The following is a 20,367-nucleotide window of genomic DNA, read 5'->3' on the forward strand; positions in this document are numbered from 1 at the left end:
AGGGTGGCATAGGCACCGACCAAAATAACAAAAAAGTGGGAATCGCGTTGTACAATATAGAAAATAGAAGTAATGAACAACATGTGCGTATGCATACATGTTTATGTTCACTTATTTAGATTTTATTGTGAATTGTTTTGAGTGATTGGCAAACAAGACTTATTTAGATTTTATTGTGAATTGTTTTGGGTGATTGGTAAACAAGGAAGACGAGTGACCAAAATCAGCGGAACATTTGCCCATTGTTACCTACAAGAAATTCGACATGCCAACCTCTGAAGATTTCATTTTGTTGTAATGTATTACTGTTGTCATTTGGATGGTAATGAAGTGGAAACTAGTATTCAAAGACTGTCCAGGGCTTCGCGGTTTTACAGTTGTTCAACGATAAAGATGACAGTTTTAAATGTCCTAAAGTTCAGATATCTAGTAGTCGATGTAGTACTACTTTGAGGGACTACTGGATGAGCAACTGCAATAAAAAGTACTCTTTGTTGCCTTTCGCACGTGATTGATGGTCAGTGATTCTAGTCATGCAACATTATCGTTGCTTTCAAACAAGCAATCTTTCAGTCTTCAATTGCAGTGTTTTTATGCCAGTTTCAACATTAGTGAAATAGATATCAATGCTTCTTAATTCAATTCGTCTGCATCAGTGAGCTCGTTTGTTTTAGACATTTGTCCCCCGAGCCCAAGCATTATGCAATATCGTGGCTTTCAATGCGATTACAGTTCCAAGAAAATGGTTTGGGGGTCGCTTAGAGTTTTGGCGCAAACTCAAGGGTATTCTAACCAAAATATGCGAATACGACCAAATCCAAACCGCACCCGGACCGACTACTCCGTGGATGTGAGAATCATTGCGGCTGGAAAATATTTTCTCCTTTACAGTCTTTCGTATCTCCTGTAAGCTGATTTCTGATGAATAAGTTAGCCTATTCTCAAAGATTCGCCCCCCTGAAGGGGTCCACTTTAGTTTTAATTCAAAAGGATTGATTGGCAGATTCACCTTTTTGTGGACGACCTTCCGTCGTCCTTGATGTTCTATTTGTGGTGTGACCTGCGTGATTTTCGAGCAAATTGGCAGGTTTCTACATGTGGTTTGAAGTGTTCTTTTTGGTGATCAAGTTTACAGTGATGCGCTGCACATACTGAAGGCCGACTGTTTTAGCTCGTATGTGCCAAATATCCGTTTCTCTCTCCGTGAAGACTTTACTTAGGCACAATTGAACGTTCCACTTGCCATTCCTCGAAACCTCGCGTGAACCGCTATCTAGTCATTTCTGGGGTTTTTTCATAAAAAAAATGCTGTCAAACATCCACCGGGTTGAAATCATAGTATTGGTTGGGTTATGTTCTCTTCTACCGTTACGAAGCTCCCGAAACAGCATCTCATAAACTTCAGGCATTACTTCTTTTGCATCATTTGGCCGGTAAACCTAGTCAACTGTATGAATTGGAGCACGAAATGCAACAAAACCAGTTTAAAATTTGATAAATTTCACATCCCTGTAAACTGAAAAACAACTGCCCACTAATTTCACCCGATGAGTGAAACTTCCACCTGAGAAGTCGTTGCTCCAGGAGCCAGTCAACACGAGTGACCGCGTGAGGTGGATCCCGTGACTGAAGGATGAGCGGCGCTTTATTCTGTCTTAGTGCGAGTTAATCACACTGCTGATCAGTCGCTCGTGGCCGAACGGTTAAGTGTTCAAACTACTAGGCAGTAGGTCGCGGGTTCGAGACTCTCCGGAGTTTCGTGAGATGCGCACTGCTGATGATTCCCAATAAGGATGAAACAGCTATACAATGCTTCTCGACTCTTCAGCATAGATTGGCTTCAGTTACAGGACGAAATCTCCGCAAAAATTTCACCACAATTTTTGGTGATACAGACTGAATTCAAACTGGTAACGAAGAGGAAACCGGGGATAGATTTACCGCAAACATGAATGATCCTAAGGTTGTAAATGGCTACACATTCCACTGTAGAGGGAAGTAGATAGCCATCGAACTTCCATCACAACTGCTACTGTAATCTGATCCAATGAGATTCCTGAAATCAGTGGATAACTCAAAGTTCTTCACTCTGCTTCACGTTCTTCATTTCTAGAAGGCTACATGCTGTTCGAAATTTCATTCAGCGAACATGAAATGGCAAACCAAGTTAGCCGTAAAGCGTAAAGGACACAAAATAACACGAAGTATTCTGTAGAGGAAAATGTTGGTAGCTCAGGAGCGTAGATGGTCTTTGGCTTGTTCGCTGAAGCTGGGTAATTCGATTGTAAACGCTTCATCACCAATCGAGTTGACACCATCAATGCGTTGTTATGGCGAGTATCGAAGGATTGGCTGTTGTTGTTCGCACAACCACCACCCAGTCGCTACGCACCACCAAGTCTGTTTAAATTACAGCTTTTCCAGCTTAAGATGTTTTAGGTTACTACAAATACAATGGTCCCATACACTTCTTAAAAAATATACAGATAGATTGGGACCCTCATTTGACAGTGTCGCTTAACTCACCCTCAGTACAACCGGGGTCATGAGTTCCTATTTCTTTTGTAGCAAAACAAACCTCTGTGATTCGACAGCTGATTGCAGACTCGCTTCAGACACTCTCTTGCCGTCTAAGTGAATTACTCTGATTCAGTCAGTAAGGCGCAAATCTTCGTGGTCTGGAGCACAGTCTGACAGTCTTTCATGCCCACAGCGAATGTCGAGTAATAGCTCCAAGTGAGCTGGATACGTTGAATAATTTTGCTACGGAACTGAATTGGCGAATCACTCCGACCGGGGAATTTCCACTATCTGGAATAAGGCCGTCCTCTTTCATCAAATGTTTACCGGGAACTGAGCGACCATGAGACTGCTCTCCATTTAGACCACAGCCAAATTGTCGATTTCCATGGTTCACATGCTTAAACTGCCACGTCAGTTTTCAGTTGCGGATGTGCCACCGGAGCTGTGCTACAGATCAATGGTCTGGCTGCTCTAACTGGACATTGCTATTGATAGGAATGACCGGATATATGAAACGTACAATCATAATGGCCTACTATCAATGTCCGTTTGGGATTGTCCCATTCCGCTTAAATCAACACATGTGATCGGAACGAGGATCTTGCGATTCGGTACAGATTCTCAGACCAAGTGCTTATAAGTAATATCATTGATAGATCTCGTATGTACTATTCGTGAAGATTTTAATTCAATACAGCATATTTTTGAAATGACAACGTTGAATAAGGCCCTCACTGAAAAAGGTCAAATGGTCCTTGACGAGGTTTCGTATGAGCGTGCTGATCATGCCATTCCGCAGAGCAAACGTAGAGGCGCTGTTTAACATATTGTGCAGAAGGAGATCCGTTGAACTTCCCCATGACGACCCAGAGTTCCACTTTTAGTTCTGTTCATTGAAAATTTTCAGCGATTATTCGAAGTCATCCAGATTGTGCTTAACATTTGCGGACCGTGAAGCAAACCGATGTGTGTCCATTATGTTCTTCAAATGACCGTCGTAACCAAGGTTTTAGCGCACCATTTCGTCTGACTGTCCAAATGCACTTTTACACTCAGGGTCATATGGATACTAGAATAATTAGAATCCAATTCTCGCAACCCTTCGCACTTGTGGGACTCATCGGTATGTTTGCCAAGGGCGAGCACCGATCAGCTATGTATGTGTCGCTCAGCTAGTGATGAAGACAGTGCAGAACATCGATACTTTGGAAACGATCCATTATAATGGCATCCAGTTATGGTGCCAAAATCCCGTTGTTTTTCTTGCGAGCAACAAATCTAATCAAGATATCTAAATATTTCTTAAATTTGCTTGTAGAATCATCAACATGGTCGTTACTTCACATGTTGCATTCGACCTGAGAGCTATCCTGAAAGCCGAAAGTCCAGGTAGCCAGTACAACAGAAATTATCACGGTAGTAGACTGGGACGGTTGGGTGGGAATGACGACCGACGTGGGTTGTGTCACTCAAACGGCACGTTACATGTTACCTGGCATATTTAGATGTCAGAAGGCAATACATTTTCATCTGTAAATATATGCTGAAAGGCCCTTGTTCAGTTTTCAACTTTGGCAAATAGTGTAGCACAACTCATTCGGTGCACACGTAGATGCAAAAGTTCGACTGAAACTCAGAATAAATCCTGGATCTACATAACGGAACGGGTGGTATTCTATGGACAAAGAAAACCACACTGTACAGATTACAATAAACACCACCAAGTCCATCTAAGATAATCAGGTACGAAGTAAATGCCCGGCAGGTTCATGTATTATCACCGCCTTAATCAAGGACTACCAACAGGATCAGGCAAATCTCATCAGTAATCCCGGCACCCACAAAGGTTCGATTACCCACTCAAAGGTGAATATGTGTTAATTTTGTAAAGCTAGCTATTGTATAGACACATAAATCAAGTTTTGTAAGACTTTGTCAGAGTTGCGAATCAAAGCGATCAGGTCACACTCACAGCCTGTTGAAGAAGCCGTCTGAACTACTGCGGGGCCAATGACGTTTCCAGGCTGGGACAAAATGTAAAGTTTGTAGTTGTAGTTCACGCAACCAGGCGAGACCTCGAGATCTTCCGCTGAAAAACAAGTAAAACATGATCAACTCTAAACTGTGAAAACAGATTGTCTGGAACTGGTCTTGTGATATCTATCCACCAAATTATGAATTCCAAAATTATCTGAGTCGGTTAGAAGGGATCAGTTTCGCGTTACAGCCATTTTTGACCAGCGCAGCGTTATTTCAGCAAGCAAGCACAAATATAGTCATGCGCCTTCAAAACAAAATTTCTAAGAACAGAACACAGAATGACGAATTTCAGTGATTTTGCCTTGTGTTCTGTAGATCACTTCACACCGAGGTTTTATGTAAGCGGTGTAACCGGTGACTGAGAAACCGTGGAAACATCACAAACAAGAGATTCAGCTGGGTTCCAGGTGAGTCTACCGAAAAACCAAATTAGTTCGCAAATGAGTGTATGTTTGCTAATTTCGTGCAATTCGGTTTCTAGCAGGACATAGGGTTGACGGAAACCCGGGGACAGTGCCTACCTGAGGATCCCCCAGAAAGGGTGAAACCGGTCGTGCGCTGTCGAGGAATTTTCAGCAGCCTTATGAGTAGTGCATTACAAAAACATGTAAACAAGTTTAGTTAAAGACCTACAGACCATCGCACATCTAAACGGTGACGCAACACCAACCAAAAAAAATATCACCTGGTTTGGTGTTGAAGAGTTTGTGTTGTGGATCAGTGATCCGGTGGACCAAGTGATGTAGTAGTCCAGGACCAATTGGAAGTTTCAGTCGAAAATCTTAGATTTGAGATAATGTATATTAAAAGTACATCTTTTTCGGACTAAAAATGCGACAGTGNAGCCCAAGTTATTTTCCGTGCCATGAGCGGTTCAAATTTTTGAGTTCCATGAACATTTCTAGGATCAATTCCGGTATGAGTTAAATCACATGAAGTATGCCATTCTTACCGAAATCAGGCCCCTCGCTTGGCTCCACAAGAAGGGTAATGAACTCATTGTCATTCACCGAACGCTGTTCAACAACATAGAGATGCTGGCAATCAGTCGTGTTTTCTGGTTGGAGCCAGCTGACTCTTTGTCTTGCTTGGGCACTTGTTTGGACATTAAATGTTCTGGGTGCACCAGTGACTGTCGAAGAAAGAAAAGTTTACAAAGCGTACATAGATTAAAGAAGAATTCAAGTACAAAGTGCCTCTTTGGCGACCGCTATTGTTTAGGGATAAGAAATTTGTGCTGCACATGCATGTATGACATGGCTACATTTTGGGATCGTCAAGTCCACTTGAGCCAGATGCTAAAATGTCTCATCCAGTGAGACTAAACAGGCCCTAACACATAGGGGGCTCTAGGTTTAACAGGAGAGTTTTGAATGCCTGAGTAGGACGCCATCTACTTTCTATCCTGTCGAACCACCAATGACTGAAGTTGTTCCATTATTATAATGACGTTGTCATCCTAAATATCGAAATGGAAGATGTTACTTGATATCCTTAAGTGGGATGATAAATTGGGACGACAGGCGTACAGTTGGCCTGAATCGAGCCTTTTTCATCTGAACTCTTAAGGAAACCGTTGTATACAATACGGTGTCCATAGGATATTTGGTCAAATGAAGTGTCTGTTCGCACGATCACCAGTATTTACATAAAATTTCGATAGGTGGGCGTATTATTCAATATGGTAGGAATTAAAGCCAACAACGAGACCTACTGATCTTCTTCCCCCAACGGAATGATTGCTTTAGCATTATTCCTGCATCCATTGAAATTAGCAATCAAGTATTGATCGTCCGACTACTGCGTTTATTTTTGAATATCTTCCGATCTGTTAACTGCTCAACAGCATGCCTTCAGACCAGTCAGAAATTACTGGATGTTACATTTGCAATGGCTGCTCAGGATATATTGCTCTAAGTGATATTTTCAATAATTCGTTATTATCCCTTAGAAACTAAGATTCAAAGTTTCTAATGTAAAAAATCAGCTGCCAGAAATGACCTACTAGAGATTCAGATTCGAGGTTTACACTCATACTACTCTAGTGCTACATAAGTAGGTAGAGTGTATGACTCAAGGCCACCTTTCAGGATGAACTTATATGTTGTTTGGAAAATAATTTCAATGACATCGATGCTCTGAATTATAGATACTGGTTAGGAGGTTATGTGTAAACCGTATATGGTGTAATAATCGGGAGCCGAATTGAATGTTGTGTTGAGCAGAAGAGGGGCGGTGGGTTTAGAAACTGCGTTTGCGAGCGGTTAAACAAGACTCGCCTGTACAGGACAGCTGAAGTGTCGTACCTACTTCCCATAGAAATTTAAATGTGTCCGAAAACAATACAACGGCTAGTGCCAAACGGTCCACGCCATCGATAATCTCTCAAGGCTGAGGACAAGGATGAACGGTCTCCTTAGCCTGGCACCTTAGTATCCTTGTTCAGCATACTTCGCGAGCACATCGTTGTCACCGTAATTCGCTATGATTTGCGTTCTTTCGTTATAACTTGAACGCCACTGTGCACCCTCAAGAACGGAACTACAAGCCATTCAAACTCCCAGTTGGAGAAATCAAAACACGGAGAAATCAGTGTGATATGGTGTTTGATTTTGAGTAGCTTTCAATAGAGTAGATGTAGTCCTGATCATGGGATGGACAATAATGTTGCCAAAGGGTGGAAAGACAAAGTGACGGAATACTCTGAGGTTGATAGTTCAGAGAAATTCTTCCATTAGAATGCCAGTATATTTCCATGGCCAATTAATAATCACCTTTCAGCTGTAACACCGTTTCGGTTTCTTGCTTCCGGGCCATCCGAGGATAACACGAGTACTGAAATACCGCCAGATTGTCCAAACCTAGACAGAGGCAGTAGAGATGCCGGAGTTGCTTTCGAACCGTGAACCTCATTGTTTAACCGCTACGTTATCTTGAGCTCAAAGATGATCAGTGTGAACGAAAGTAACTTCCAGCGAGTTGCCATGAGTTCACACCGTCCCAATGGTATTTTATGATGCCGTTAGACAGTTTGTTATATCCCACCTGCAGTTGCTCATCTCCGCAGTTGACCATTAAACTCTGAGTTTTGGAAACGGCCACTCATAGAATGCAGTTTAAACATGTAGTCCATGCTTAGTCAATGAGTTCAAACTTTATTGGGTACGGGACCCTAATTCCACAGATCCACCTGCATAAAACGGTGAACGCCGTTGAATGTTTGGATAGAAGATCCTACTCAGTCGCGCAGTCAAAATGTAAGCCATCGCAGTTCTACTTGTGAGGTATGTTGCCAGTTATCCTTTTGTCAGGATAAGCATGAAATAGCAAAGAACTGATTGGTAATAGTTAACTTCCATTCCAGCTGCATGTGGGCATCCATGGTATCATATCAAGTCGCAAAGGCCCTTACTCATTCATAAAGACGTTGCCTGAAGAGTGTGTGGACACAGGGCTTCAGATGCAAGAAAATAATATACAATGTGAAGCACGAATGTGCACTGTTCATTAGTCTCACTTATAACAGCTATCTTGCTATGATAAATACGTCGACAGATTTACAAACTACCTACTGTTCATCAAGCACACTCGGCGCGCGCACAATCCTGTGATAAACGAATTGGCAGTGGGTCACAGACTGCTTTGTCCCAGAAGTCACAGGAGATGCGGCCAACGCCTCTCAGTAGCCATCGATTGCGTCCGACGCGCACTTTCGCACATCTAGCGGTAATCAACATTCTTGAGGATGAATCAGTTTGTCGTGAGTTTCTGAAAAGTGTAGCCGCGAGGCAGAAAAACTCAACTGTCACTCCTTCTACCACGCATTCGCCCTCACAGCAGTACCTGATTACTGATCCTCCTGGGCGACAACTTGTAATTTATCAGCCTGGAGGTGGTAAAGGTGTTCTACTTAATTCAGTAGGACTACAGCATGGCGCTGTCCAGACGGAGCCAAATGATTCTCTTCCCAAATGATTCGCTTTTCCCAAAAACAAGACATGGGATCAAAAGTAACCCGGGGTTTCAAACCTTCCAACCAGAATAAAGACCAGGTTTTTCGAACACATTTTTATTTTCATACTAGGGAGAAATTCCACTCAAAAGGGTGACATCGATACACACTACACCATATGGACTCACCTAGTGCAGGTGTCCAAATTCTGACTGGTTTCGAGACGCTGAGGGACACCCATTGTCCCTCCAAATGAGGTTCAACAGTTATTCGATATTGCGTACACGCAGATATTTTCAGCCATCCGTCCGTCTCCGTGCCAGGAAAGGTTTGACGCACAATGGAATTTTCGACTGGATTTGCCAGGATAGAGTAGGCGTGGACCAAGCAGGCCTTGTTTTGTACCATCCACTCTAGGTGAATACTGGTCGCATTCGCATCGGAAATTCGAAGATCGATTAAAGTCTTAAATGCTGGAGAAAAATGGAGAGGCAACTAATGTGTGTGTGGAAAGTGCTCAGATTGTTTAAATTAAACAGTTAACTTATCAGTACAGCTTGGAAAAAATTTGCCATATCGATTTATTTTTGGCTACGATCACGTTCTGTTGATAGGATCAGAAATTTCAGCAATGCAAGAGACCAAAATCATTATTTGTAATGCACATTTTCTGTTTTCAAGATAGGAGCTGGTTCGGGGATGAACTACTACTGTGGCTCATCAGCTGAGTGGAATCGGCCAATTGATCTTTCATTACCGAATGTAGGCTACATAATTCAGGTCCATCTTTACTTTGGTTAGCTCACTCGCCTTCTTGTCACAAGGGATCACCGCAAAATTTCTCACGTGGTTCGGGTAGAATCCATCCGCCAATACATTTGCAACAACTTTTCAAGACCACATGTAATTAACTCTTATGAGAAGCCCTCTTCCCAAAAAGAAGGCACAACTATGATTTAGTGAAACTCGCCATAACGCTGCTCACACGAGATAGCGAAATGTTCCTTTCCCTCGTTGCCCTCGTTTCGAAAGGATCAGTACACATGAATATGTCAGACAGCATGAATATGCCAGACAACGTATCTTTCTCCTGCGCAGATTTTGGCTGCGGGTATTGGATGAACCTTTGGTGTTCCAGCATAGGATGAAACTACAGTGGTTCAGTTGTTCACTCATTCGATACCCACAACCCCACACATTGATTGCCAAAGATTCATATAGTATGTGATCTGTCACGCTACTCCACTTGCAGCTGAAATATTTTAGTCAACACCTCGGATATAGAGGAGAATGTGGCTAGTTGATCAGACTGTATCCCAGCTGGTTGCTTAGATCAGTAATTTTGTTATAAATGTTTCACCGGCAATCAAGATGACAATATCAGTGCGTTGTTGCGCAGACGGTCGGAGCTGTGCGTCGTTGACTGTGCCGTAAAAAGTGCTCCTGGCAAGTGTGTACTATTGTTATTAGTTGCCCGTTAAGTAATGCTGTCGATTGGATATCTGACCCAACCAATCATATTCCAAGATTTTCCCTTCCGGAGGCACGTGTATAAAGTCATACAGACAATCACTCAACACATGACTCCGCTGTAATTCACAGCTAAGTACATATTGTACTGCTTTCACTATTAGCGAATAAGTTGTAACAAAGTTGAACAGCTTGACCACCGACTAAAGACATTTTCTAAACTTGATCAGATTTTTAAATGTCAGCATACTAAATTGCTATTCACTTCAAGTCCTAAATGGCTTCAAAAGAAGCTCATATTTGCCCTTTTCGACAGAATGTACAGCGCAGTTTCCGTCCAAGATGAGCTAAATTTCAAGATATCACGATGTTGTTCTTCGTATGATTGGCGTTGATTTCTTGGTGCTCCACAAATGGTGCCACTTCGCTTGACGCCTCCTGGTCCTCTTATGTCAATCTTTTTGCATGCGTAATAGGTTACACTTCCAGACCCGAGTTGCGCTTATACGAGTTTGAAAAAATGCTTTTCAGCTACCACTTACACCAATTATACGATAGCTCTGGTCCAACTCCGAACTAGACTGGCCTTCCTATGGTCACAGTTCTTTTGAATCTCCTACTAAAGCCAAAAGAGAATACAAACCTTCACAGTTGCATCCCTGTACAAAAAAGAAAACTTGTTCGCTGTCTGGCTCCACCAGCTCAAAAATTATGTTCCGACGGCATACTGGAATTTGAATTCGATGGTATCCGTGATCCAATCATGATAAGCCGCGCATCTCACGCCATATGCAGGACAGAACCTAAAGAGAGGTGACCAAAGCACTGCATCTCAGGGAATTTTCCCAAGTGCTCCCCTTCAAGGGTGAATCAGTAGGCGACATGCTAACCAGAATGCCTTCCGCAGCAATGGGTCCGCGTTTACCCTGGCTAATCACCGCTGCTCCTTAGCAGATTCATCTCAACTGCACCAACAAAATGTAGACAAACTAGTAAAGTTGGCCTTATCGGTGAATACTCACGTGGGTCACACATATGACACTATAGCGAACCTCGCCCGAAGTGGCTCGCCCTGAGAGGCAGAAGATGAAACGAGGTATGTCGTGGATATGAACCACGCATCAGGTCTCAGAAAATTTGTCCAAAGCTGTTTATCGACGTAATTTCGCAGGCAACTGCTTACATCCAGACATGCTGCAAGCCCTCCAAATCCTCCTGCTAAATGGACTCAGTGTTCAACTCCTCTTAAGCAACAGTACGCATGGGACCATATCTCCAAAATGTCGATGGAAATTAAATCTATTGCATGTGACCTTTCATCTGACTAACGCAGATTTCCGGACTCCCACGTGTTCGTCATCGCAACTGGCTTGCTTTCATTACTTTTGATCCAGCAAATGGTCTCTGGGGGCCAGAAGATGGATCAATGAATACGCATGTTTGCATATCGTTCCCTTATTCAATGCTTAAGCTGCATATTACTTTTGGTCCAGCAAATGGTCTCTGGAGGCCAGAAGATGGATCAATGAATACACATGTTTGCATATCGTTCCTTTATTCAATGCTTAAGTTGCATATGAATTTGGTTCCTGCATGTTGTGTATTGTTCACATCCACATCACTCTCCCTCAAACCTTACAACATACATCAACAAAGTTGTCCAGCTGGTTTCGAGCGTCCGTCAATTTGGTTCCTGCATGTTGTGTATTGTTCGCGTTCACATCACTCTCCCTCAAACCCTACAACATGCATCAACAAATTGTCCAGCGGGTTTCGAGCGTCCGTGGCGCTACCTGACTAGCGGGCCAATCGATCGTCACAACCAATCACATCGCTCAAGCCTGGGCATGTTCGCCCATTCAGACGTGAGAATTGAGGTACGTCCAACGTGCGTTGGTGGGATAGTGTTGACACGTTCGCCTCGCATGTCAGGTGTCCGGAGTTCAAACCCCGGCACGGCTATTGGTTATGCGCTGCTGCTAAGCTCTATTAAGAGAGAAACTCAAGTCCAGTGCCACTCCCCCTATGGTGTAGATTCACCAAAATAATTGAACCAGGACAGGAGGACGACCGTTCAAAAGTGAGTGATGTGAACGTGAACAATACACATCCCACAAACCCCACAACGTGCATCAACAAGGAACTTGGCTCTGACGAAGCCCTAACTAAATTCAGATGAACTCTGCATAAGGCGGTCTGGTGCAACAAATTCGGCCGATGGATGCCACCATAACCTAGACATTCAGCTCGGTCTCCCGTCAAAACCAATTATTTTACGAATGATAATAAATGGGCAGTGACGTCCAATGTTGATTCCAGCAGCACATGAGATTAACGAATGCTTGGGGCCCACATACACCTGATGATGTCCGAGAAAGCTGAGACCAGTAGTGGGCTATCGAAATGTTTTCAGCAAACTTATGAGTAACGTGTTACGTCTGGTCACTATGGGATTCTTTCTGCAAGACCAAATAAATATGTAGGTGAAATACATATTTGATAGAAGTCCTATCTTCTTGAGAAACAACGTCAGACAAGTGATATAGCTAACGATGAACTAAAGGCATTATAAAGGGCTAGAATATTTATTTAATTAGGCGGCATCTTGACGGTTAGACAGTTTGACTTCAAACCACTGATTGCTTTTTAGTTTTTTTTTAGTTACCCATCCGTTTGGGATACGATCCCTCCGTAATCCCCTGTAATCAGCGAATTATGTCCGATCCCGCGAAATCTACCAGTTGACTAACTCCTTCCGAAGAACTGGACATTCGGTTCCTTTTAATTTTATGCCTCCCACTATGGACCTCTTTTCGCGAATTTGGAAAAAACGGGCACTACCTGACGGAACAAATGATTTCTGCTTGGCTGTGGTAGGCCAGGTGATTCAACCGCCACTCTTTTGCTCTCCTGCTTACCACTGTGATATAACTCCCATACTGCTCCATAACAATGGAACATCAGCTCCTTGGGCTTCGGCCCAGTTGTGCGGCTGTTAAATGATACAGTTCCACCGGAGATGGTGTTGTTAGGCATAAAATCATCTTATCCACAAAGGTGAGATGAAAGTCTTTTGGTTCGGTCCAAAATTCTCCAAGAGCCACTACACAGCCAAAATCAATATGCAGATGGTCAGTCACATAATGTGTGCATTTCCGCCGAAGGTTATTAGTTCATTCATAGATCAGTAAAGTCTCAGTTGGGACATCCGTCTTCAATCAGGAATTTGCCGAAATTCCGAAAATGCGTCCTAACTTGATCCAACTTGGAGGCAGAAAGTCCTCTCTATCGGCAAACATTATGACGAGATGAATGCTCGTCATCCTATTGTAGGACTGCTTTTGACTTCTGTGTCCCTAAATCGCGCTTTGTGGCAAATTATCAGCATAAAAAATTGATTTCCCAACTAATCTAGGTTTATCAAGTCACTTTACAATGTACTTTGCGCGACTGTCGATCTGAGCTGGAATAGAAAAAACCTTCTTCGGTTACGAGGATAAGAAACACCGAAAAATAGAACGACTGGAAAAAGAAACTGCCACACGAAACTGACTACGGATAATAAGGTTACTGTGAAAAATTTATCTGTCTATTTTTATCGTCCATTGAGCAAAAATTGAATTAAGGTCAAGACCACCAAAACAGAGGATAATGTGCAATACGGAACAATATCAAATCCTCGATAAAACGAAGTGAAGTGAAACTTGTTCCACTCTCACACAAGGCTCGTCATTTTTAGTAGAAGTTTTCATCTCCACGCTAGAAAGATCGATGGTCAGGTCCCACAAATTTGAAAGCAGCCATTATAATCCATTATAAGAGCTGACCTGAGTCTTTGGTTGAAAAAACCGATGATCCCACTACACCATCGCGTATCGACAGGATATGGACCGTATAGGCGAACGTTTCACAGTAATCGTCTGCCTTGAACGTATGTTCTAAAATGTGAAAGGAAAAATAGCACAGCAGGTTATGGCCCACTTCACTTTACACTGGAACATTATTTAGAATAATCCAAACCGACCTGTGGAGGTACAATAAACTCTGTATTGTTCCCAATACATAATCCACCACTTGAATTCGACTGAACTGTCCAAAATTTCGGGAAGCGTTACAATTTTAAAAGACCATTCTTCTCCTGTACGGAAAAATACCAAAGAGACTAATCAAACTCCCCTTTTGGTGAGATGTACACTTTACAAAGGTAATTTTGTATCCATGAGCGGAGAGAAGTTTGAAACGCGCTCATGCAGATAAACAGTAACACTGTACTGTATTCAGAAGAAGACAACAACAAAGTAATATCGTTTGATTGCGTGCGTTTCACTTTTAGTTCGCTTGACGTGACGTGAAATCACTTGGTATTCAGAAGAAGACAACAACAAAGTAATATCGTTTGATTGCGTGCGTTTCACTTTTAGTTCGCTTGACGTGACGTGAATTTCAATCACTTGGGCTTCCATTAACCTCGGCGATGCATTCTAACGGGATTTTACCAAAATGCAACCAGTGCCACATCATCCGGAGATTTTATGGTAAGATTTGATCAACTTTCAAGCACAACTGAAACAGCTATCAGCACAGTGGTATTGCTTCACGTTTCGTTGACAGCAAACTGTGTGGTTCCGGCATCACAAGTGATGCAAGTCTGTAACTGCTGGTGTGGCTCCTAGGTTCTTCATAGAGGACCTCTTCTGCGATTTCCTGACAGGCGTTACGTAGCTACTAAATTATGTGAGGGGAGTGTATTCTCTCAGTTCCTGTAAGGCACTTGTGTGAAACCCCCAAACATTGTGTTCGGCGATGCCTTGTTCACAGAACTATGCAACAGGTTCTGCCTGGTTATTGCTCTGTCATCTATTACAGTTTCATCGATGCACTTCATTTCTAACATTGATTAACAATGGAACAGCTCTGCCTCTTTCAACAGATTCGTATCATTCTGTCATCTCGGTAGAGTTGAACACGAATAGAACTGTGAGACAACTTTGGGCTGGTCCACTGGGTCTTTGGAAACATATGGTCTGACTTTAGCTCCCATATTGTGATACAGGGCTCCATGCATGGCCCCCTATCCCACCAGTACCCTTACACTCGTTAAACATTCAAGTGGTCTGATTTGATCACCAAAGTCAAAAGCGAAACTTATGAAAAGAAAAACCACACAGTGAACGATTCGTTCAAGGCTTTGTTCTGTGCATCCCCGTCCACTTGGGAAGCTGGATGCAGTTCAGATGTGCAATCACACAATACTCATTAATTTTCGAAGAACTTAGTCAGTGTTTTCTTGGTATTGGAAGTAACACTGATCCTCGGTGGTTAGCATAATCAGTTGCCGATCTTTTCTCGCGTAGATGTACAGGGACGGACTCCATATAATAAAATTCAATCTGTTTCCGCTTGTGAAAGGAAGAAGAAGGTCTTCGCCGCGGAGTTATTTATTCAGAAATGCCAACTGACCGGTTACAGACCATTGAACAGGGAAGCGAAACTCTAATCTGCATCTTAGTTACAAAAACTGGACACAGATCTTCTCCCGAACGAGTCATCCCGGAGATTCATTGACTCCAATCATTCGTCGGTCAAATCCAAGCAAATGTTACAAAGTGGCCCCGCGAATTCCGCAACAGAATTCCCTTTTTCAATCGACGCAAGGCGAAATTCTACGAACAACACGTACTACTCGCGTGCCTCCCGATCAGTTATATCACCGTTACACTTGTATAAGGTTAGGTAACAATGTAACATGCACTCTCCCACCATTTTGAGTGAACCAGTGGAATTTTATTTATTGCTTTATTCTGGTAAATTCTACTTGGGGTTCGACGACTACATCATCTGGGTACGCAAGTTTGCTGCAAACGACGCTAGTAGACGACTTAAATGTGACTGAAATCATTCAGTCCTCTAAGTGTACCGGAACCTTCTATGTGGGTGTCTGCAACGAGTTCTTGGCACTCGCTGAACTTCAAAACTTGGACAGCGATCGGAACTTTCTGGTTACAGCTATAGCCTCCATTTTTGACGCAAGGTCATGCAAGGTCATACAAAACTCCCAGTCTACCATTAGACATTTCGTTCTCAAGTTTCGTACCGAAATGCACCCCATTGTATAAGATTTCGAACGATATTTCAAGACGCTTTTGAAGAGAAGGCTATTAAACGATATTCACGTTTCTCTGAACATTTTATGGCTACAACCACCTCAGCTAGTGGAACGATTTTTAACATTGCGCACTATAATTGAAAACGATCATGATGGAGTGAGACTAGATTGGTGCATCTAGTTGGTGTATCGAGTTACCACCGGATCAGATGGTTCCTTCAGGTCTGATCCCGTGGTGGTCAGTTTGTCCTTCATTTGGACCGCAATATCACTTCTTTCACTGTCGTCAAGTGATCAAATTCAGGGCACGACAACAATTGTTTTGACGTCTTGACTCGCCCCAGCCTTTGACAGCGGTGAAGTGTCAGTGTCTCAAACGCCGGAAGCTGATGCAGGCGATGATCACGCTAAAGATGATCTAAAGACCCTTGCTTTGTTGTTGAACAAGGCGGCATTTAGAACTCATCCTGATTTACACCTCCAGCAACCAAGCGCTAAATTGGAAGCGTCATTTTAATTCACGATCATCTGTCAAACGGAATCCATTCTCATAAGTTATCTCTGGCCATATCTGTCGAATCATCACCTACTCAACCAGTTTTTTTCTGGCTGAGGCAGCTCTCACGATCATCTGTCAAACGGAATCCATTCACATAAGTTATCTCTGGCCATATCTGTCGGACCATCACCTACTCAACCAGTTTTTTCTGGCTGAGGCAGCTTACTAATCTGCTTGTATTAGGGTTCAAACAGGGTCCAAACACAACATGTCGACAAAAGAAGAGATCAGATCTTCAAATACTCGGAGAACCTTTAGGTATAGATGCAGGTTGCGAGAGAAAGCAATTTGTTTGCATAACAAGATAAAGCGAAACAGGGGACGCACAAATGTGGCGCAGGTGGAAAGGGAAAAAGGGACAACACATTTTTTTCAGAGGACAGTAATTGGAGCATTTGGGTGAAAAGTTTGACACGTAAGGCAACGTGAAGGAGCCCACGTTTAACACTATGCTATAGACAGTTTCCACGCACTTGAGAAAAATCATCCTTTACACCCATTGCATGATGATCGTAACTATTTGGAAGAAACACTTTGTCCCTTTAGACAATAAAGTAGTAAATTCCCCCCAGTTCGGTTACGTTTCTGACGATAAACGTTTGCACTGTAATGTCACCGCACCAACTATAAAGTGCAGACATCGCTCAAAACGCGACAGATCATTTTGCAGAGTTTCTGTCGAGCTCTGTTGGCTTGTTCCCTCCAGTTGAATGAATAATTTTGGTAAAAAATAGCTCTACATGCCAAGGTTGTAGCACAATTAACTTCGGTTCGCGTTGTTCGTGAATCAACTACTGCAATCGAGGACAGTCGAGAGACCATCGGCCAGGTCCCAGCTTATGAATATCTTTCTAACTAATACTACAAATCACTTGTAACAAACAATTTTGGTTGGTCAATTCAACAATAGATTCCATCGTCTAATTCCTGTTTACAGCCTGTCCTATGTTCCTCTATTTTGAGTAGTTGGAGTGATGAAAACCTATTTAGTGATTGTGTGCTTTTATCAGGGAAAAATCATAAAGATTGAGTGACACGAAAAAATTCCTGCCCACTGAGATGCGTTACTGTGTCGTACGATCTTTCTGACCGTAGGCTCACGGGATCAAACAGCTCCCTTAAGTGCAAAGTTTTCTTAGAGTTGGTTATTGCTGAGTTTCCTGTGTGATTCATGACAACGTTCAGGTTTAGCTCCTACAGAATAACGTGCGTGGTTAATTTTACATTTGGCTCCTACAGAATAACGTGCGTGGTCTAATTTTACAATATGTGCGGGAATGCTGTACCCGTCAGGAGCAAACTGACGAATGAAAAGCTTACGCTTCACAACAGTGGCCTCATGTTTGCTATCAAATTCCACATCAAGTCCTCAATGACCTGTACAATTTTTTCTAAACGAATTCAAGACATGTGAAAAAGTGAGTGAATATTGTAACGAGTGATAACAGCAACTGTGTATGAGAGTGAGCCACTTAGTCCTGCTCATTGGTTTCCGGCACGAACGTGTTTCATGTTTCAACTGAAATTGTAGGTTCTGTAACTTTGGAAAGCCGGTTAGGAGGCATGAATACCGCATTACTAGGAACCGTAATAGGAACATATCTGTACATTGTTTTATACGTTTTTACATCACACGGAAGTTGTGCGGGGACGAATTGAAGAACTTGCGGACTTCTTATAAAAAGTGATGTACGACTCACGAAAAGGACCAGACGAGGGGATGTAAGCTACTGCCTTTTCTTTGCCACTTTCGTACATCTGTGCCACCACGTATACGTGCGGAGTTTGGACTGGTGAATTTGGTGGGTCCCATGTGACTTTGTGTACTCGGTCAGCCACCATAATGACATCGATATACTGCGGGTTTCCGATTGAATCTGTTGCGAAAGAAAAAGCATGCAAAGTTGTTCACTAGAATAACAGTACATTCCCTAAGGAACAAAGAACATCTCTTCAACAACTTCATGACCCGTATCTGCATGGATGGATGAAGAATCGCATAGTAGGTGCATTTTCATTCAAGTAAATTCCTATTTTAGGAAAACGTTATTCGTAGTCCATGCATCAAAATGACATTAGTTATCTTACGGTCAAGTATAAGTACTTAAAAGCAAGTGTTTGTTTGGATCCCGAATTCGACAGACGTGGCTTGAATGAAAACTGTAAAGTCAAAGCGTGAGCACTGGTTTGGGAATTAAGTGCTTCAGTTGCGTTACTTCTCCACAGCAGAGATATAAGCTGGTCTTCTCCTTGAACGCGTCTTCCTAAAGCGAATGCTATCAAGTGACTCCACAAATCCCGTAATAGATCTCCCTTTTCAAGAGACGCGAAGCGGTTTTACGAGAAAACATACTACCCACATGCTTCGTCAGTAGTATCCACCACTACAAAGGTTGAATGTGCACTTTCTAAAGTATAGCATAAGCCTAAGTTCAGAAGGCCAAAAGTGATTTAAAGTCTTCCACTCCAATAGACCATCCTCAAGGTTGACCTTTCCACAAGACACACAACACGCAAAATGATCTCAGGAAACATGTAGGCATATGTGACGCAAATAAGTACTGTCATGTCAGCTGAAGAAAGCACGAGGACTTGGATACTGTCAGTCCGCCCAAGCCTAGACACGGGACGCCGAGAGGCAGAGGTCGGGTTCGAACGACGAACATTCCTGTCAGTAACTTCGCGCTGTAACCACCGAGCTATCTCGAGCTGCTCCAGAGAATGCTGTTCCAAGTGAAAAACAGAAAGGAATCTTTATCACATTGGCTCGTTGGATTAAGTCAAAGGCTTGAAAAAGATGGATTATTCATTTTCATCAAAGAAAACACCAGTACACAACGTTTTTTAAAACACTAGGAAAGTTCGGCCAGTTCACTGTTTGGTGGTTGCTAGTGCACTATGAATTATGTTCTTGAAATGATCTGGCAGAATTATATTGGTTTTGGGACTAGTACAAGGGTTCATGGGCAACCCATTTGGTACAGCTTATGTAGCACTTCACAGATTAACCCCGGTCTTTAAAATGTGCCAATCCGAGGAGTGAAACATCGGGTACCTCAAGTGCCAAACAGAACTAATCCATCCCACAGTTCTCCTTATTTTGTTTTGCAGGTTATCCCAAGAACGAAAATATGCGTGCTCAAAATACATCCAGTTATTTTACAAATGTCACTCCAGGGAAAACTTCCTCGTTGAACAAAAGCAACCTATCATACTCGACCTTGGGCTTTCTTCCCTGTTTTTATTCTAGTCCACAACTTACCAAAGTTAAATAGTAGTTCGAGATAAAAGTAAAGCACATTGAGGCACCACTTCCACGAGAATTGGACCCGAATAGCTCAGTTTGCTATTCAGAATTCAGTCATTCGCAAAGCGAAAGCCCCCCGAAAAACGACAACAAAAAACCGGAAATATGTGGAGATTCAGGACTTAAAAGCCAATTTTACAGATAAATTTTTGTAGCGGTCCAAGTTGTTTCACGGCTTTTGTAGGGTTGCTGACGGAAGTCAACTTGCATGCCGCTACTTTCAAACATCAGATTTGATAACGGCAATGGTTAGGAACTCTCCTCTACACTTATAATCATTCATTTTTGATTAGCAAATCCTGAGACAAAAATCAAATGAGGTTCAACGTTCCTGAATAGTGATCGCATCAGAAACGGGCCAACCACCCGATGGAAGTACAACAGAAGAAATCAGAGAGCGAGTATGAATA

General features: G+C 42.6%; 1 protein-coding gene across 1 annotated transcript in view; it reads left to right on the forward strand.

Annotated features, from left to right (window-relative positions):
- Nucleotides 1-19,925, forward strand: part of T265_04667 (hypothetical protein) — a gene marked incomplete at both ends in the record, with an annotated part of 22,381 nt that extends 2,456 nt beyond the window's left edge. Inside the window, 2 exons of the mRNA XM_009169458.1 lie at nucleotides 3,842-3,978; nucleotides 19,762-19,925. Of these exons, the coding sequence (XP_009167722.1) occupies nucleotides 3,842-3,978; nucleotides 19,762-19,925 (301 nt within the window). The remainder of the gene's footprint in view (nucleotides 1-3,841; nucleotides 3,979-19,761) is intronic.
- Between the last annotated feature and the right edge of the window lie 442 nt (nucleotides 19,926-20,367).

This window comes from Opisthorchis viverrini (assembly GCF_000715545.1).
Source record: "Opisthorchis viverrini unplaced genomic scaffold opera_v5_80, whole genome shotgun sequence".
NCBI classification, from domain to species: Eukaryota; Metazoa; Platyhelminthes; class Trematoda; order Opisthorchiida; family Opisthorchiidae; genus Opisthorchis; species Opisthorchis viverrini.